Raw genomic sequence first — 21,460 nt, forward strand, 5'->3', positions numbered from 1 at the left:
AACACATCTAGATATTTAAAAAAATAAACAGAACTTCTATATATCTTGAATGAACTGGATAGAAAATGGTTGACCTCTTCTCTCTCTCTGCACATTCGTGGAGAGGAAAGGTCCCTTGTTCTTCAATATTTTTTCTTAGTAGAATATTATAGAGGATATTGTTGGTTTGGGAAATGAAACCTTTTGAAATAGATGATTTAAAAAATTGCTGGGGTATTTTTGTAAATAAAAGCTTTGACCTAATCTTAAATTTACTTCTCTGGAAATTAATGTTTTTAAAATGAAAAATAGTAAGTTCATAGTTCTAGAATTTAACTGTTCCTGTTAGTGTTTCCAATTTAAATAAGAATGCATTTGCTGCAAATTAGTACATTCAAATAAAAAAACAGAGAAAATCCTCCAGATGCATATTTTTTTTTTTAAATCTTGTCATGTATGTGGTAAAAAACATTTTCAGGCTCCAGCCATATCTATATTAGTTTGTCCTTCAGAATGGGGTATAAATTACTGCTGGTCTTCTGTGGGTACTTGTTCAGAAGCAAAGCAATCAGTCTCATACTTTTTCTTCAGACCTTTCAGGTATATTCGCAGGCTGTCTGGATCCAGTCGAGAGTTGCGAGCAGTCTGAACCAACCTATTCGCTAAGTGATATATAGCCCTCTGCTTTAATGTTTCAGGAGTACTTCTTTGCTGCTGCTGTTATATTTAAAAGGCCATGCACATGTTAAAATCTGAATTTTTATGACACTCACTATGCAAATTACCCAGGTATACTGTTTTCAATTATACTCCCATGTCAACTGAATCAATGTGGATAATGTGCAAGCTCTCTTTGCAAATGCATGACCGGAACCATGAATTTGCCAAGGTAACCAGGAATGCAGAGATGGTTCGGAAGCTTTCAAAGGGAAAAACAGTGGGTGGGATGGGTATGCTTAACTCTTCTTGCCACTGCAAATGTTTCCTGTCTTCTTAAAGCCATTCCCCACCCCCACCCCAAAGCTGGGCTCACTTCCACTTTAAAAAGTTTTAAAGAAGATTTAAAGTAAAACTTTAAAAAAAGTTTTAAACAACCATGATGGGGGATGAATTGCAGGGGATAATTGGCAGGTGGGAGAAGAATCAAGCACCCTTTCCTACTTGTCTGTCATCCTCTGCAAATGGCCCCCAGCCTCTGCACTAGAGTTACAAAGGAAATACTGGATTAAGAATCCTGTGTTTCCCTCAAAATAACTAGTTTGGCTTTTAAGTATGTCATGATGTCAACATTCTGTATTTAGTGTTACCTTTCCTTAGATATAAACACACAGTTTCAACACAGCAAAGTTTTTTTTTTCTTGATATAGCTATATAAAGTAGTAAATTGTTTTCAAATCTGTACTGCCCACCATAACATACTCTTATAAATGCACACAGAAGCTCATCAGCCCCTTAAAAAGCATTATAAATTTATTACATTTTTTCCTGTGATAGAGAAGTCTCTTGAAAGAGAATTTTTCTGTATGGATAGTTCGTTAAAAAAAAGAGAAACATTTAAACATATTCAATAAACAGAGTGGCTGTTTGTTGAGAGATTTTGTTGATGTACCACACAATCCACTGCCCAACAAACTTCATGACTGAACTGATAGATCTGGTCCCAGGGTTGACATTCAATCAATATACTAATGACACCAGCTCTATTTCTCATTTTTCATAAGATCTAGGTACAGTGGTTTAGATCATGAATGCCTTGACTGAAAGACAGCTAACTATCTGAAGCTTAATCCAGACAGGGGAGTGATAATGATGGAGGGCCAGCCTGGGGCTAGAACACTGTTGGATATCTATCCTGTTAGAATCCCCCTAAAAGACAAGGTGCATATCATGGCAATTCTCCTGGACACCTGTATTGCAGCTGGAATTCTCAGGTAGTTGCATTGACTTCAACTGGTGGCCCATCCATGACCAGCTCTCTCAGAAAGGGATTTTGCTTCAGTCACCTACACATCGGTAATTTCTCGTATTGATTACTGCAATGTGGTCTACATGGAGCTGCTTTTTTTGACGACAGGTCGGAAGCTTCAAAAAGTACAGAAAGCTGTAGCCAACCTCTTGAAGGGGTGGGATCTAGGAAACATAATACTCTAATTCTGACTCAGCTGCACTGAACCCTTTCTACTTCTGGACCCAATTCAGAATGCTGGTGGCTACCTTTAAAGTTCAACATGGTCTAGGCCAGGCTTGCAGGATCTATTTTGTTTTTTTACTTGAACCCTGAGATCCACCAACCTGAATCTGATGCAGAAGACATACACTTATACTAAAGAATTCTGCATCCAGGGATTTGTTCTGAGTATCAGAAGGAGCTCAAAGACCTTCTACAAAACCCCCCACTCTTGGTTACCCCAAGCTTTCTTCATTTCAGTAGTAAAAAGGGGGGGGGAGTCATTTTGTTCCTGCTATTGTTAAACAATTGGGAGTCAGAAATCCTTGATCTAGTGCAAATTACCCAGAGATCTACCAGTAGTTCCAGATCTATCTTCGGCCCACACCTGGTCTAGGAGCTACATATATATCTTTCATATATCCCTCAATGCTCTCTTCAATATATATGGGAAGTAGTGCCCAGTGTCCTGTCCCCTATAAGGATATGGAGAATCTGAAGTCAGGCTTTCTTCATGGTAACACCCATACTTTGGAATGCCCTGTCAGTAGAAGTGTGTTATATATTTGCTGGTGTTCAAGCAGTTAGTTAATGCTTGGGTTTTAAAGAAAGCAATCTCTAGTAGCTGGGTATGAGTGGAAATTATTTTATTACCAGACTTTTACTGTAATTTCAGTGGCTGTGTTTTTCATATAAATTGTCAGAATTGATAGTTTGGGCTTAAATTGTAGTTTTTGTTTTTAATTGCTTTTGTTGTTGTTTATTTATATTGTATATAACTGTCACTCTACTGAATGAGAATGCAGTATCTACATTTCAAAAAAAAATTCAATGGAACCTACTAAATGTGTTTAGGATCAGTGTGTAAGACTAAGAGCTATACTATAGTGTGTTGCAGTTCTATGCTAGTACTACATACCAACATTTGTCTAGCAATAACAGTTATGATTTCCTTGGCATCCCATATTATTGAAGGTGGAAGAGATGAAACCTCTGCAGCTCTTAGTCCTAAATATAAAACATAAGAAGCAGTTCTTTATTGTTAAAGGTAGACAATGTTACATTTAATCAAAATGTCTGTCTGTCTTGGTGCTGATGTAACACTCCTGATCTCTTAACCACAGTTAACAGGTCAGGAGCAGTCCATAAGTTCACAAATATCCTACACCTCTCCCTCCTGAACAAATTCCTGTCTCCTTTCAAATGTCAGCCTTAATCATATCCATCCATCAATCATTTTTATTATGGTCACGACCAGCAAATAGCCTTAATCATAGTATTGTATCTGCAGCAAGATCAACTAGGGTTCCCTTTTTAAACAGAAGTTCAAGGAGGTTTGCAGATACTGGTTAAGGGGGACCTTGGTCAGCGTTAACTATAGTTAGCATATATACAAATGTGATGTCAAGCCATGGCTACAGTGACAAGGGAAGGCAGATGAGACAAAGAAGTGCAGGATCCCATTCTTACTTTCTTAACCATGGCCAAGAAATCAGCAGTATTACTGCACTGGACTTTAGAAATAATTTTAACAACAAACACATTTTTATATTAATCATCTCCCCCCACAACCAACCTTCGTATCTGAATATGGAAATTTGCTCAGAAGCAGTTCTATTCAGAATTCTATTGGAGTTACTACACATGATCAGACTGATCAGCCATCATAGTTATTTTCAGATGGCTCAGCAGACTTTATGTAATTTACATTATATTCCCAGGTAACAGATTGGAGAAAAGCAGTCTTTACTGAAAGAGAGGGACAGGAAGATAAACACTGCAACCTTAACATCATTATCACAGTCTTAGTCTCTTGCACTTCCTTTTCTTCTCACTTCACTGCTAACATTTGTTTCTCTTTACACCCATGTGTTTAATATACCTGCCAACTCAGGATAACATTCCATGTATCTGATGAAATGGACTCTGGTCCATGAAGCGTATGCCTTAATAAATGTGTTAGTCTTTAAGGTACCAGAAGACTCTTGGTTATTACTGCAACCTCCATTCCTTTCTTCACAGCTGCGGGTAGTATCCAATTGGGCCCCAGTGCTAGCGCTAATGACATTGCACTAGCGTCCAACATTTGCACAACATAACTAGCACTCACTAGGGCAGTAGCAAAAGCAGCTATTTGCAGCCATGTTTTGGTAGTGCTGCTGAATTTTTGCAGCAACTAGCCACTTTTCTCTATTGTCCTAGCAAGTGGTAGTTACATTGCCCAACTGTTGGTTTATGCTAATCCAACATAATTAGCACTAGTGCACGATTGGATATTTCCCCAGTATTTCAAATATTATTGAAAAAGACAAGGGAAAAATATGAGAGACTGAAAAGTAAAACATCTTTCAAAATGGAAAGGCTAATGACAGCAGCTAAAAGCATTTCCTCCCATATCAACCTGCTCATGTATTAAAGTAAACAGAGGAGACCCTTCTACAAGCGAAGTGCAGTTACCATTCTCTGTGGTGGCACCCCAGAAGAGAGGCCATTCTCTGAGGTGGCACCCCAACTTTAGAATACCCTCCCATGGGAGGTACATCTGCTGCTGTTCCTGTGTTCTTTCCGGCGCCAGATTAAAATGTTTTTAATGCACAGGCACTTAAAAAAATAAACCGTATATTCATAAATTAAATTTGTATTTTTAAACCCGGTTAAAATAGCTTAATGCAGGGGTCTCCAACCTTTTTGGATCCATGGGCACATTTGGGAATTTGAGATACTGGTGTAGGTACTGCTACAAAATGTATAATCAGTGGATCACCGCTTTGGCATCTATCTGTCATATCTATGGATCTTAGGCTGTGTCTTATTCAGTAAAAAGTTTGTTTTGGGGCTATTGGACACTGCAACATCTCTTTAATAAGAGACTGTCTAATCCAGGTAATTGCTGGTGGTACAATGCAGCTAATGCTTCTTTTAAACATACATTTTGGCAATGTTCAGTAGTGGCTTTCTTTTTGGGAGGAGGTTATTACATAGATGAATTTTGTACTGGAACAGTCTTTAATATTTAGATGTACATGCTCTTTTATTTACCTGCTTAATGGAAATTAATAGTCAGCATAAATGGATTCTCTACACCCTTTTGACAGCTAAAAGACTGATATTACAACATCGGAAGGAAAAACACTCACCTCCTATAATGCAATGGATTGAGGACCTTACAATGCTTTCTATATGGGTGGCATATAGATGCCAATTTCAAGTGGAAATGTATTTGGATAGTTGGTCCACTTTTGTTGAAGCCTATGTATTGCTAGAAAGTTATATGCATTTCATATATATTCATTTCTATGGATATATACAAATCCATGTACATATATTAAAAAACCAGAAATAATAAAATAAAATAACATTTTGTGAGCACTACATTGGGAACCCCTTCACGGGTGCCACTGGAGGTCCCTGAGGGCCCCGTGGTCCCATGAGCGCCGCATTGGGGACTCCTGGTTTAATGCCTCTTGTCTGTACTGTTTTATCTTTAGATTGTACATTGTTTTACTGTACTGAATGCTTAATTTTTATGTACACCAACTTTTTGGGAAATCCACTTTGGGTGTGGTATATTAATTTTTGAAATAAATAATGAGTAATAATGAACAGATAATAGAAATCTTAATAAATTGCTGCTTGAAAAAATCCCCCACATAAAAACACATCATCCCAAATACCAAAAGGAATGCCATATGCATAACCCCATCTTTTGGATGGGCCCCTCTGCACATGCAGACCCAATCCCAGAAGCCTGTTTCCATGTGTAGACACAAAGCTTGGTGGATCAGACATCTATGTACTCTTGCTTTGCCTGTTTACATTTATGTTATATATATATTAATTTCAGTACATTCTAGTAATCAATATTTTATATTACCATAGTTCTTTTCCTCTGTGTGTCCTTTAGAAAGAATATAAGTATAAGCAATGTTGTCCCTAATTCCAGAAGTGCTTCTCACATGCTGCACTTCAAAGTAATTGTTTTCCACATTGGGATATAAGGCATCAATTTGACATAATTCCAAGAAATGAGTAGCAAAGAGTGTAAATGCCTGAAGTAGGAAACATTAAATTAATAAACTACACATTATGGAATGAAGAGAAAGCAAGGACTAAAAATAAAAAAATCAGGTATCTATTGATTAAAATGTTAATATTACCTTCAAATTCAGAAGATATTCACAGACTGCATAACATATGCCAATGCCTTCTTCAGGACTGGTACCTCTGCCAAGCTCATCAATTATGATAAGTGATCTGTCATTAGCATTTTGTATGATATATGTTATCTAGAGAAAAAGACATCAAATTTCATTACTACCAGTAAGTGTGAGGATAAAATCTGTTAATAGGAATTTTCATTTCATGCCCAAAACTCATCCGAAAATTTACTATAGTAACATTTAACCAGCTGCTACTTCAAAACAGAATATTTATCAACACAAACACCCTATCCAGAAGCTCCAGGCATGTACAGCAGCTTCAATATGCACACAAAGCATTTACATACATGAGGTCACACATCCCTCTCTTAACTTCTGTGCTGGGAGCATCTCCATTAGTGATGATATAAGTAACTGAAAAAAGGTGCTCGTAACAGCGAGTGCCTCTGCTTGATTACTTGCAAGTAGGTCTAGGTGAGCAGTTCAAAATGTAATATTAAACATAGTGGCTTAGAGTCTAACTACCATGCACACACTTCCACTTGTGGAAGGGGAGAATCCTATCTTTTCTTCTTCCTGCAGTCCACTGTCCCCGTCCCCAAATAAGTTCAGGGGAGCCCCTAGAATGGCAGGGGTTGTGGCTCAGGGGACTGCAGCTGGAGCAGGAAATTGGCAGAAATCGGGAATCTCTCCTTGTATGAACAGATGTGCTTTCTGTTCCCTCCAGAGCTCTGCTGGATTCCAGCCACTGCATATTTCACAATCCTCAAAAATGTAGTTATTAATATGGTTGAGAAAAGGAAACTATACAAATCTGTACTCTTTGACTAAGCCAGCTATCGTGGTCCAGAAAAATGAACATTTGGGGGAACTTAAAGTAGCCTACAAGGTGGCATGACTGAGGGTGGAGTGAAGGAAGGGACTGGTGTGTTGAAGGGGGAAAAAAGCTTGGGTGTGCATGCATAGACTCACTGAATTTCAGGCTATTAGTCTAATGGCTTTTAAACTTTGTATATTGTATTTTAATGTTTTAACATCTGTAAGCTGCCCAGAGAGCTTCGGCTATGGGCAATATAGAAATTTAATATTATTATTATTTTAAAAATTCATCTTTGGCACGTAGGAAGAAAAACAGAAGCAGAGGTCCTTGAATATTTACATGTAAGCAAAATCTACAAACTTGTGTGCCATTTAAATATAATCAAGGCCACTGATAAAAGAATCAGTACTCTCAGCTGAATACCTCTTTCATCTCCTTCATGAATGTTGATGAATTTGTTTCGATATCATCATCCATACCTATTCTAGTAAATATTTGCTCAGCAATCCTAAAAGAAGAATATTCTGCTGGGACAAAAGATCCTGCAAATTAAAGAGAAGGGCAAATAATAATAATGCTGCAGGTTAATGTTAGCCTTGTCAAATCCTTAATATAGTAAGATCACAACTGATTACATCCACGCTTCCTCTCTCCTAAGTAATCACTAGGGGTGGACGAAAGTCACTTACCTGTCCTCGAAGCTTTTTGCGGTGGGGGGGAGGCGCTTCGCTGCTCCCCCCGCGAAGTTCAGGCCGGGGGGGTAGGCTTCCTGCCTCGCCCGGCCGAAATTCAGGCCGGGGAGGAGGCGCCTCGCCTCGCCCGGCCGCAAACTCAAAAGTTCTTTTTTTTTTTTAAACGCCCCCGTGATAGGCTACGTGACGATTAACGTAGCCTATCACGGCTAGATCTGCAAAGTCAGCCGTGATAGGCTACGTTAATCGTCACGTAGCCTATCACGGGTGACTTTAAAAAAAAAAAAAAGCGCGTACGCAAATGGCGGCCCCCATAGGGAGCCGCCATTCGCGTTCCTTATTTGGTCACTGTAGTCTACGTAAAGATTTACGTAGACTACAGTGACCAAATAAGGAACGCGAATGGCGGCTCCCTATGGGGGCCGCCATTATCTGTACGCGCTTTTTTTTTTAAGTCACCCGTGATAGGCTACGTGACGATTTACGTAGCCTATCACGGCTGACTTTGGAAATCTAGCCGTGATAGGCTATGTTAATCGTCACGTAGCCTATCACGGGGGCGTTTTTGTTTTTTTTTCTTTGATTGGAATGGCGGCGGTGGCGGCAGCCGGTTGAAAGACTGGCTGCCGCTCCCGCCCCGGACGAACACCCGCCGAACCGCCGGCCGGACCCGCCGCCGGGAGGGACATTCGCCAAAGGTAAGTCCCGTCCCGGGGGGGGCGGGGGGGTGGAGAATTTCTCCCCGAAACTTGTTCGGGGGGCCGAACACGTTGGTGCTCAGCCCCCCGAAGTTTCGGGAAGAAATTCTCCGCCATCCCTAGTAATCACTGGTTCACTAGAAAATAATACAGGTTCAAAAAAGTTATTACTTACCAATTTGTGCCATAATCTGAGAAAGAGCTATTTGTTTTAAGTAGGTTGACTTTCCACTCATATTTGGTCCTGTAATTATGATAAAATTACTTCCCTCTGTGATGTAAGTATTGTTGGAAATAGGTTTCTCAAAACATATTTTTTCAAGAACAGGATGCCATCCTTGCTTTATTGCTAATGTGTCAGTAAACTCAGGACGTACTACACGAAGAAAGTGAGATAGTAGGATATTTTAGTATTTAGCTGTTATTAACAAATATACTGTAACTGTACTTTGGTCAGATTTGTAACAACATTATATTACATAGTATTATATCCAGATCTTAAATGTTGTGTTGAAGAATCACTCTGAAAAAAATAGTGTATTCCTTATGGTTATGGTTTGTGATACCATGTCAGTACAGCACTAAGGCTGCACTCCTATACCAATTCACCCAGGGGTAAGCCCAATGTATTCAATGAGGCTTCCTTCCTAAGTACTCGCATACTGATGCAGAAAGTCTTTAAATCTGGCAGTTAAATTATGTTAGGTGCTATATTAGTTGACTAATTCACAATTTGGGGATAGGGGAGATAAACTCTGTATGTTTTAATATTTGTTCAGTCGTTAAGTCGTGTCCGACTCTTCGTGACCCCATGGACCATAGCACGCCAGACCTTCCTGTCCTCCGCTCTCTCCCAGAGTGTGCTCAAATTCATATTCATTGCATCGGTGATGCTATCTAGCCATCTCATCCTCTGCCGTCCCCTTCTCCTTTTGCCTTCAATCTTTCCCAGCATCAGGGTCTTTTCCAGTGACTTTTCTCTTCGCATTTGGTGGCCAAAATATTTGAGCTTCAGCTTCAGTATCTGGCCTTCCAATGAGCAGTCAGGTGGATTTCCTTTAGGATGGACTGATCTGACTTCCTTGCAATCCAGGGGACTCGTAAGAGTCTTCTCCAGCGTCACAGCTAGAAGGCATCAATTCTTCGGCGCTCGGCCTTCCTTATAGTCCAGCTCTCACAGACATACGTTGCTACTGGGAAAACCATAGCTTTGATTCTACGAATCTTTGTCAGCAAGGTGATGTCTCTGCTTCTTACTATGCTGTCTAGGTTTGCCATAGCTTTCCTCCAAAGGAGCAAGCGTCTTTTAATTTCATGGCTACAGTCACCGTCTGCTGTGACCTTGGAGCCCAAGAAAATAAAATTGGTCACTGCTTCCATTTCTTCCCCTTCTATATGCCAGGAAGTGATGGGGCCAGATGCCATGATCTTCGTTTTTTTAATGTGGAGTTTCAAACCAGCTTTTGCACTCCCCACTTTCACCCTCAACAAGAGGCTCTTTAGATCCTCTTCGCTTTCTGCCATTAGGGTGGTATATCGGAGGTTGTTGATAATTCTCCTGGCAATCTTAATTCCGACCTGTGATTCATCCAACCCAGCCTTTCTCATGATGTACTCTGCATATAAATTAAATAAGCAGGGCAACAATATGCAGCCTTGTCGTACTCCTATCCCAATTTTGAACCAATCGGTTGTTCCATGTCCGGTTCTTACTGTTGCTTCTTGTCCCTCATACAGGTTTCTCAGGAGACAGATAAGGTGGTCTGGTACTCCCATCTCTTTCAGAATTTGCCAGAGTTTGTTGTGATCCACACAATCAAAGGCTTTAGCGTAGTCAATGAAGCAGAAATAGACGTTTTTCTGGAATTCTCTTGCTTTCTCCATGATCCAGCAAATGTTGGCGATTTGATCTCTAGTTCCTCTGCCTCTTTGAAACCCAGCTTGCACTTCTGGTAGTTCTCGGTTCACATGCTGCTGAAGCCTAGCTTGTAGGATTTTGAACATAACCTTGCTGGCATGTGAAATGAGCACAATTGTACGGTAGTCTGAATACTCTTTGGCATTGCCCTTCTTTGGAACTGGAATGTAAAATGACCTTTTCCAGTCTTGTGGCCACTGTTGAGTGTTCCAAATTTGTTGGCATATTGAGTGCAGCACTTTAACAGCATCATCTTTTAGGATTTTAAATAGCTCAGTTGGAATACTGTCATCTCCGCTAGCTTAGTTGTTAGTAATGCTTCCTAAGGCCCCCTTGACTTCACTCTCTAGGATGTCCAGCTCAAGTTCAGTGACCGCACCATCAAGGCTATCAGGGACATTCAGATCTTTCCTGTATAGTTCTTCTGTGTATTCTTTCCACCTCTTCTTAATCTCATCTGCATCTGTTAGGTCCCTGCCTTCTTTGTCCTTTGTCATGCCCGTCTTTGATACAAAACGTTCCCTTGAGATCTCCGAATTTCTTGAAAAGATCTCTAGTCTTTCCCATTCTATTGTTTTCCTCGATTTCTTTGCACTGTTCATTTAAGAAGGCCTTCTTGTCTCTCCTTGCTATTCTCTGGAACTCTGCATTCAGTTGGGTATATCTTCCCCTTTCTCCCTTGCTTTTTGCTTCCCTTCTTTCCTCAGCTACTTGTAAAGCCTCATCAGACAGCCACTTGGCTTTCTTGCATTTCTTTTTCTTTGGGATGGATTGAGTTGCTGCCTCCTGAACAATGTTATGGACCTCCGTCCATAGTTCCTCAGGCACTCTGTCTATCAGGTCTAATCCCTGAAATCTATTCCTCACCTCCACTGTATATTCATAAGGGATATGTTTTAGGTCATACCTGAATGGTTTAGTGGTTTTCCCTACGTTCTTCAATTTAAGCCGAAATTTTGCAAGAAACAGCTCATGATCTGAGCCACAGTCAGCTCCAGGTCTTGTTTTGACTGACTGTATGGAGCTTCTCCATCTTTGGCTGCAAAGGATATAATCAATCTGATTTTGATATTGACCATCTGGTGATGTCCATGTGTAGAGTCGCCTCTTGTGCTGTTGGAAAAGAGGGTTTGCTGTGATCAGCGTGTTCTCTTGGCAAAACTCTATTAGCTTTTGTCCTGCTTGATTTTGTACACCAAGGCCATGCTTGCCTGTTATCCCGGTGATTTCTTGACTTCCTACTTTAGCATTCCAATTCCCTATGATGAAGAGGACATCTTTTTTTGGTGTTAGTTCTAGAAGGTGTTGTAGGTCTTCATAGAACTGATCAACCTCAGCTTCTTCGGCCTCAGTGGTTGGGGCATATACTTGAATTATTGTGATGTTGAATGGTTTGCCTTGGATTCGTACTGAGATCATTCTATTGTTTTTGAGATTGTACCCCAGTACTGCTTTTCCCACCGTTTTGTTGACTATGACTGCTACTCCATTTCTTTTAAGGGATTCTTGCCCACAGTAGTAGATATAATGGTCACCTGAATTAAATTCGCCCATGCTTGTCCATTTTAGTTCACTGATTCCCAAGATGTCGATGTTCAATCTTGCCATCTCATGTTTCACCACCTCTAGCTTACCTTGATTCGCTGAACTTACATTCCAGGTTCCTAAACAATATTGTTCTTTACAGCATCAGACTTTCTTTTCACCATCAGACACATCCACAGCTGATTGTCCTTTTGGCTTTGGCCCAGCCGCTTCACTCTTTCTGGCGCTACTTGGAAATACCCTCTGCTCTTCCCCAGTAGTATATTGGACACTTTCTGACCTGAGGGGCTCATCTTCCGGCATCATATCTTTTAACCTTGTGATACATTCCATGCGGTTTTCTCGGTAAGAATACTGGAGTGGGTTGCCATTTCCTTCTCCAGTGGGCCACATTTTGTTAGAACTCTCCACCATGACCTGTCCGTCTTGGGTGGCCCTGCACGGCATAGCTTATGGCTTCACTGAGTTACACAAGCCCCTTCACCACAACAAGGCAGTGATCCATGAAGGGGATGTTTTAATATAAGTTGTTCTAAATAACAAAGCTACTTACCATAGTCAGAAAGCGTGCAAGCATGGGCAAATGACTGCAACATATCTAGCATAGATACACTGTCAGAGAGTTTGTACAGGCAATGAATATGTTCGTAGATTTCACTCAGTAGTTTACATACTATCCTGCAAAACACATACCAGCACAGTTTATTTTATTGCTCAAAGTCATTTACACAATATTTAATCAAATTGTTGGTTCTTAGACAGTTGTCTGAAATATTAACTGTATTCCCAAACTACTTTGATTAAATATGTGACTATGGCAAAATCACGCATTTAAAACCAGTTGATACTAATGACAGAAAACATTTTGTGATGTTGGGCATGAAAACACTTATATTTCATTAATTTTCAGTTATCATAATTTGATTCTGTAAACCCCTTTAAGACCCATTATGGTAAAAAAGCAGTCTAAATATTGGAAATAAAAAAAAACTGTGTTATCACAGGGGCTCATTATGTGCTTTATTACATTATTGAAGCCTTCATGTTCCTAGTGGCAGTTTTTCTCAGAAAATAGTATGATCAAACCAACTCCTTCTAGAGTTTTTTGTTTATATCCTACATATCCTATATTTCAGAAAAATATATTGATTCATTGATTGCCCTGTTTTAAGGAAATATGTGTACGTGGGGGGGACGGACCCTGGTGAGCTGTGTAATGTTGTACAGGCATGTGGTATCTCAGGGGCTCCATCCAGCTCCCAGGTATTTCCTGGGGCCCGTCTACATGGGAGGTTTTCTCTGATGCCATTGTGGCTTAAAGTTGTTAGGGACACATGACTTTGTGGCCAGTCTACATCTACCCAGGAGTTTATCTGAGGGGATTTTTATAGAGTATTTTTACTCTGTTGTTTTCACTTCTACTCCCCTGTGGTTCAGCTGCTACGTGCCCATCCCTCCACTTTAAATTCGGTATGATTGAGGCATTCCTAGGGGTGAGTCTTCACCTGGCCTTGCCCTCTGTAACTTAGGTAACTAAAATAACTCGCCTGCCTTTCCAGCACATCAAAGCCCTAGAGTGCTGTTTTGAGATTTCAGAATCGTCGTGCACTCCCATTTTGCCAATGGGAGTAATTAGCCTCATGGACTGTGCACTTCTCTGATGTTTGCCTTACTTCTCTTCCTTGATGTTGTGTTAATTGCTTCTGTGATGCATAAGAGCTTTATTGGAGTGGCGATCTGGTGAGGTCTCGGGATCATGGCAGCCTGTCATTGCGAGCAGGGAGAAAGTGCCCAGAGAAGGAGAAAGGGGGGGTGGAAGCTATAACTCTGAAATAGTTTGCTGGAATGGGGTAACATTGGGGGGATGCTCTCAGGGGGAGCCTTCAGATGCTGCATTCAAGAATCAGAGATTTTGGCTTCTTCAGGTAGAAGTGCACACACTGGGAAAAATGGGGTGGGAGCAATAACTCCGTGACAGTTTGCTGGAATGGGGCGAAATTGGGTTGGTGGGCTATTCTCATAGGGAGTCTTCAGATGCTGTACTGAATAATTCAGTTCTTTCTAGAGAATTGTGAATTAGTTACTCTCCATTCATAATAATGTAGAAGCAGCGGGGAGCCTGGACATGGGCTGGGAAACAAGCCTCTCTCATTGGTTGAGGAGCTCCTGCCTGGTTGATGTCGTTCAGTTCAACTCCCTACACCAAACCCAGAAGTATGGTCCTTTCAAGCACTGTGTGACCCATGAAAACCAGATTTTAAAGGTAAGGTACACTTGGCTTTTCTTGTATCCTGTGTCCCTGATGGACCAAAGCCAATTCCATGAAAATCTGGATAATATTCCAACATGCTTCTTATTCCATTGTTGTAAAGATCCCACCTCCTGTTGTGCTTTGCCTCAAGCCATTAAAAGCCCAGGATTTCAGAAGATCTACCGGTGACTAACTAGAGATCTTGAGGTCATGGTGGATAGCTCAATGAAAATATCAACACAGTGAGCTGCAGGGGTGAAAAAGACAAATTCCATGCTGGGGATTAATAGGGATGGGGTTGAAAATAAAATTGCCACTGTACTTATGACTTTATATAAATCCATAGTGCGGCCACATCTGGAATAGTGAGTTGGGTTCTGGTGTCCCAATTTCAAAAAAAGATATCATAGAACTAGAAAAGGTGTAGAAAAGAACAGCCAACAGGATGAAGAGGTTAGAGCACCTTCCTTATGTGGAAAGGCCAAAGTGTTTGGGTTTTAGAGTTTAGGAAAAAAGATGACTATGTGGGGAAATGACAGAGCTTTATGTAATTTTTCATATGGTGTGAAAAAAGTGGGTAGAGATAATGCTACCTCCTTCTCTTGTTATACTAGAACACAGGGTCACCCTATGACTGCTTGGCAGTAGATTCAGGACATAGAAGAAAGTAGGTCTTCACAGATCAAAGCTATGGTTTTCCCAGTAGTAATGTATGGCTATGAGAGCTGGACTATAAGGAAGGCTGAGCGCCGAAGAATTGATGCTTTCGAACTGTGGTGCTGGAGAAGACTCTTACAAGTCCCCTGGACTGCAAGGAGGTCAAATCAGTCAATCCTAAAGGAAATCAACCCGGAGTGCTCATTGGAAGGACAGATACTGAAGCTGAAGCTCAAATATTTTGGCCACCTAATGCGAAGAGAAAACTCTCTGGAAAAGACCCTGATGCTGGGAAAGACTGAAGGCAAAAGGAAAAGGGGATGACAGAGGATGAGATGGCTAGATAGCATCACGGATGCAATGAATATGAACTTGAGCACACTCCGGGAGAGAGCGCAGGACAGGAAGGCCTGGCGTGCTATGGTCCATGGGGTCACGAAGAGTCGGACACGACTGAACGACTGAACAACAAGGTCTTCACAGAATGCGTAATTCATTTTCAGAATTCACTGATGGCAAATGCAGTGATGGCTGCTAGCTTAGATGGCTTTCAAAGGATATTAGATAAATTTATGGACAATGGATCCATCAATAGTTATTAAACAGAACATCCATGTTCAGAGGTAGCATGCCACTGAATAATACTTGCTCTAGGGGAACGGCTGGGCTATTGCTTTAATGCCCTGCTTGTGGTCTTCCTAGAGGTATCTAGTTGATCATGATACTGGACTAAATAGAGCCTTGGTCTCATCCAGCAGGGCTGTTCTTGTATTCTTAAGACAATAGACCTGGGTGCAGTCTTCCTTCGAGATATTTTGCAGATACTTGTCGGTGAGTGAGGTTGGAGACTGTAATTCAGGCTCTGCTGTCCTGGCCCCCACAATGAAAGTATCTATCCCAGAAACAGCTGCTGTAGATAAAGAAGGGTCACTCTAAGATGCCTCTTGGCTTCAAAGTCCTCAGTCTTCAGCAATATCTGATTGCCTTGGCAGATGCTGCTGCTGAGAGACCACAGCCTTTTCTGGGAAGACCAGACTAAACACACACATCAGACACTGCAATACTTGTTTACATGCAGCCGTCATTTTGATGTCTAATTACTGGCAGGCATATGAATTACATTGACAACAAGCATGAAGTTGGCAGCAGCAGGAATAAAACAGGAAAGGTAGTAAGGGATCCCAAAACTTGCTTTGAGAAAGTCAGAAGTTTGGATCCAAGAACTGAAGCCAGGTGCACAGTCCTAGCTCTAAATGTCTACAGTTCTCCATGAAAACAATTTTTAAAGCCTCATAACTAACTGTTCACTTGGCACAATAAATCTACTTAGGATAAAAAAATAAAAACAATGTTTGAAGAATTCTTACAAGTAGGTCATGTGATAAATTTCTCTCAAAGACTCCTGGCATCTTTCATTCATTTTCATTAAATCTGGTGAAGTAAAGCTATACACATTTTTCATTTTAGTAATCTGTAGGGAAATTTCAAACCAAACATTAAAATATGCTAGACAAGCATAAATAAAATGACTCCCAGAAAACTACATGAGAGTAATTTGCAAAGCATAAGACAACATTGTTTTATTACTTTTTACATTTTTAGCTAAATAAAATATTAATAAAGAACAAACTGAAAATATTAGTATGTAGTGATGATAACTGCATTATCCAAAGATAAAATTGGAAGTTTTATAAATAAAAAATTATATAATTTATACTGTAGCTTTAATGCTTTTATATTTTATATTGTTTGTATGCTGTACTTGTGGTTTTAATTTCTGTGAACTGCCCAGAGAGTTTCGGCTATTGGGTGGTATAGAAATGTAATAAATAAATAGTGATCCAAAGACTGTTAAGACCTTAGTTCTCTGTGCAAAGGCAAGGACATCCAGCCAACAGCTTCTATTCAGTCCTGACCACAATGCTCTACAAACAGAGAACAAAAAAAAGCTGCCCGAAAACCATAACAGAAAATAAATTTGGAAAAATTGAAATTTTACAAAATTTCAGAATTTTTGACCTTTTCAATGTTTGCTTTTTGAATTTGAATATTTATAATATTTAACTCTTTTATAAAAAAAAAAGAAGACTCTTGTTAAGGCAACAATAAAATTAAGGGGGAAAACATGTTTAAAAAATGCATGTCATCATAGGTTGTTTACTAAACTCCGTAAACTCAGCAGTATCTCTAATTGCTAATGCTGGGATGGGGGTGGCGAGGAGAATCAAATTAGGATATATAAATTCAACTTTTGCAAGAAAACCTTGCTAATCCTTGGTTTAGAATTTTTTTAGACCTTTAGAGTTTTTCCTCAAATGTATTTTACCTCTACTAAATACCAAATATGTTCAGAAAACTCAGGCAAATGAACTAAACTACACATGACAGCAAAGGCAAAATGGACATATGTCCTGGTCTATATCTGTCCTAAAGTTGGGGTGGAGTAGGGGAGAGAATCTTATTGACCATATAGTGATCAGTTAAGAGCCTGGACATCATTCGAAGTCATCCCCCCAGTCTTTCAGAAAGAAATTTTGAGGTGGCAAATGGGACTCTACTTCATACTACATCTCGTCTCTATTGGTGGCCATCACTGTTTCTCCAGGGAAAGGCTATAAAACCAAAGGCTACTTGGGAAATGTCCACCACCTTCCTTCATATTCCTAGAGCATATGCTCCAAAAAGCCCTGGTTTCTGAGTAAATTGAGGAAGACCATGGTGCCATAGGTTGCTTGGCCATGCCCAAAGTGGAGCATAAGAGAAATAAAATACAACGCTAACAGAAGAAAAGGACAACTAAAAAAAAAGAGGGCCGGAAAGGATGAAAAGATTGGCTTAGGTCACTTGGCTTAGTACCAAACCAAGAAAGTATTCTACTTGATGCTGATGCTGATGCTGCTGTGGTGGCCAAAGAACTGATTGGGCCTCTGGGTTATACTCAGAGGATGGATTCTACCACCCAAAACATTTAAGCTTTAAGCTTAAGCTCTAAAATGTTCCAAAATGTGCTCTGCACAGGCAAATGTTTGCCCATATGTGTGCTCACACAGGAACAATGAAGAATAGACTAGAATGTATTGTTCATAAATATTCACAACATGCTTTGAAGTGTGTTTCTTTGAATCCACAAATATTCCAGGGAGATTATTCCAGAATTATACAACTTCAATACAGTTATACAACTCCCTTCTGATTTACAACCTACATTTGTTAGTGGCCAATTTATGGCTAATAGTTCTTTTAACACTTCTCTACTGTGTTATTCTCTCAAATAAACCTGTAGAGGAGGAAGGAAGGGGACTTGATTGGTTTGGCTTCACTACTCACAGGCCTTCCTTCCTTCCTTGACCGGGAAAGCCCTTGCACAGCAAAACCTGGTCCCTGGCTCAAGGATCCACTTAGCGCTTCAGCCAGGGAGCAAATGACATGGGTGTGACCAAACCCACCTGACTTCATATGGCCTACAGAGGACTAGATAGTAAGTTCAACCAGCCCCCCAACCTATTTTGGTTCTGCACCCCTACTGTAGGTTGATATGTTTTTCTACAGTAACATTTTCTCCCAGAAAAACACACCATGTTCTCCATCTATGTAAGCAATGTACACCTGTTCCAGTTTAATTTACCTTTCTTGAACATGGATGACCTAAACTATATATGTTATCCAAGAATGGCTTCCCTAATGCCTTGTACAACAGTACCAATGCCACTCTATCCTTACTAGAAATACCTCCCCATATGTATCAAAGAATGATGGGTGAAATCCAATTAAGTTGTTCTGCTGCTCTGGAGGGCTGGAGAACTCCCTGGAGAATATTTCCAGGGGCAGGTTGGTTGAAGGGGCAAAGGAGAAAGTCCTGGCATGGAAGCGGAAGTCTACTCATGTGACATTGGATTCTGCATCTTTACAAACTCAATGGCAACTTATGGTCATCTTATAGTCAAAGAGTGACTCTGCTAAGCACTATAGTTAAGAAATGTACATAAAAAAATATGTTCTACACTCATCAAGTTTCCATGTAAGTTAATTAACTATAATAGTTTTGAGAGCCAACATTTCCCAAAAGCATACCTTGGTAAATTCTGAAGGAAGCTGACCATTGTGTATTGCTGCACAATCAGCATTCATCTGAATAAAAAATCCTCGAGCTGAACTAAAACTTGTTTTCAAAGGAAGGCTATATTTTTCTGCAAGCTGCGTTATCATTCCTTAATAGCAAGATGTAAAACAGACTTTTTCTAATACAACAAAACCAACTGTATTATATGTGCAATAAAATGTATAGTCGATACAGCAGAAATCTTGACATTTTTATTACAGAATGGATTAGAAGGCAGAAGACATATCAAGAAAAATATGGCATTTTAAAAGCCAATAAATGGTTTTAGAACTTGTATTTTAATTTTTATAGTAAAATAGCTTGAACATACTAGAACAATGAATAGAAAAAAATAGTAATGAAAGCCTCCCTCGCCCCCTGCACAAACTAAACCTCATGCTGGGGGCAATTCAGAGAGGTTATTCAAGGGGCAATTAAGAGGCTATTCATCTCTAATTCCACAGCTGTGATCAACAGGGAGCAATAAAATGGTCAGGACCTGCAAACAAGTTACCTCAGTAGTGCTTTGCCTGTTCATACTAGACAAGGTGGTGTTGCACCTGCATTTGATTGCCAAACCAAAATAAATAAATAAATAAATAAATAAGCCTTAAATCAGGGCTGAAAAAAACATGGGAGGACAATACCAAAAAATCAGACTGCAACAATTTGACAACAGCATTGTCTAGATTCACCATAGAAGGATGGCAGTTCCAGAGAAAAGGGCTAGTCTGGAAGCAATCTAGGATGCAGAACATTCCTCTCCCTCTATGCAATAGCTGTGTCATCTCAAACCCTGCCATGATGGCACTCTCTATCACAACCAGATTTACCTTCATGCTCCATGTATCAACTAACTCCTGCTTCTTTCTGTTACTAGATTCTTATATTCTCTCATCTGGCTAATGGAAGGCTGAGGAATATCATTACAGCTGTAGGATGAATAGGGCCTCTGGCACAATTTCATTTGAAAGAGGTGAGTGAAGGTGAATTTTCCAGGAGATTGTGTCATGACCCAGGGTTGCGATTTCTCCTCCTCAGGAGAAGCCTCTGTATATAAACCTCTCAGCCCCAGAAGAGGATGTGGCCATGGAAACACCCCTCGATATCCCTCTCTCCCTCAGGTCCTTCAGCCCCAGAAGAACTCCTGGGACCACCACCACCCTGACCCCCACTTTCAGAGGCGGTTGCACTGCCATCCTCAGATTCCTTTTCCAAAGCCATCACCACAGTCCAATTGCTTCCATGCTGTTACAACCAAAGGCTTCAAAAGCAAGCATGGCTCCTTTAAGGGAGAAGGCCTCATGCATAGGGATGTCAGAGAATTCTGTTGCAGACTGAAATGGGATCGAATTCCCTTCAGTCTGTGCCACAGAATCCTCTGCAGAACGGCACCACGAGGTCCTGCGGAGCCAGCAGTCATACGGCTTTTTTTTGTCATCCGCACAGAGTCGTGACATTTTCGTAAATAAAAATGCAAGGTAGTATATTTCGATAATAAATGCGTAAGTTAAAAAAAAAAAAAGAATTGTGCTCACCGCCTTGTTTGTGGGTGTTCTTTTTCAACTGAAATTCTCCGTCTCCATTTACTTTCAGCCAAAACACTTCCTCTTCCTCAGGGCTTCCTAAAACAAGGCTGCCCTAGGTGTGCTTGAGCGATGCACTCTTTGTTTAAAGCAACGCTGTTTGAAAGAAAGAAAAAAAAAACCTTTTAAAATGACCATGCTGGTCTGGAGCCCTGCACCAGGTATTATTCCCCCTGCTAGGCTTTCTATTTCCACATCCAGCCTTGTTGGTGACGTTGTGAGGCTAAAATGGAGAGGAGAACCAACTCTGTGCATGTCTTTGTTGTTGTTCAGTCGTTCAGTCGTGTCCGACTCTTCGTGACCCCATGGACCATAGCACGCCAGGCCTTCCTGTCCTGCGCACTCTCCCGAAGCATGCTCAAGTTCACATTCATTGCATCGGTGATGCTATCTAGCCATCTCATCCTTTGCCGTCCCCTTCTCCTTTTGCCTTCAGTCTTTCCCAGCATCAGGGTCTTGTCCTGAGAGTTTTCTCTTCGCGTTAGGTGGCCAAAATATTGGAGCTTCAGTATCTGTCCATCCAATGAGCAGTCAGGGTTGATTTCCTTTAGGATTGACTGATTTGACCTCCTTGCAGTCCAGGGGACTCGTAAGAGTCTTCTCCAGCACCACAGTTAGAAAGCATCAATTCTTCGGCGCTCAGCCTTCCTTATAGTCCAGCTCTCACAGCCATACGTTACTACTGGGAAAACCATAGCTTTGATTATATGAACCTTTGTTGCCAAGGTGATGTCTCTGCTTCTTACTATGCTGTCTAGGTTTGCCATAGCTTTTCTCCCAAGAAGCAAGCGTCTTTTAATTTCATGGCTACAGTCACTGTCTGCGGTGATCTTGGAGCCGAAGAAAGTAAAATCTGTCACTGCTTCCATTTCTTCCCCTTCTATATGC

General features: G+C 40.6%; 1 protein-coding gene across 1 annotated transcript in view; it reads right to left on the reverse strand.

Annotated features, from left to right (window-relative positions):
• Positions 1–504: 504 nt before the first annotated feature.
• MSH4 (mutS homolog 4) overlaps positions 505–21,460 on the reverse strand; it is a 67,244-nt gene continuing 46,288 nt past the window's right edge. Inside the window, exons 12-20 of the mRNA XM_084848232.1 lie at positions 18,959–19,095; positions 16,255–16,358; positions 12,533–12,657; positions 8,692–8,892; positions 7,550–7,668; positions 6,304–6,432; positions 6,021–6,195; positions 3,066–3,154; positions 505–696 (exon numbers count right to left, since the gene is read on the reverse strand). Of these exons, the coding sequence (XP_084704358.1) occupies positions 505–696; positions 3,066–3,154; positions 6,021–6,195; positions 6,304–6,432; positions 7,550–7,668; positions 8,692–8,892; positions 12,533–12,657; positions 16,255–16,358; positions 18,959–19,095 (1,271 nt within the window). The remainder of the gene's footprint in view (positions 697–3,065; positions 3,155–6,020; positions 6,196–6,303; positions 6,433–7,549; positions 7,669–8,691; positions 8,893–12,532; positions 12,658–16,254; positions 16,359–18,958; positions 19,096–21,460) is intronic.

This window comes from Heloderma suspectum, chromosome 4 (genome assembly GCF_057233095.1).
Source record: "Heloderma suspectum isolate Gila_16-S chromosome 4, 16-S_ref, whole genome shotgun sequence".
NCBI classification, from domain to species: Eukaryota; Metazoa; Chordata; class Lepidosauria; order Squamata; family Helodermatidae; genus Heloderma; species Heloderma suspectum.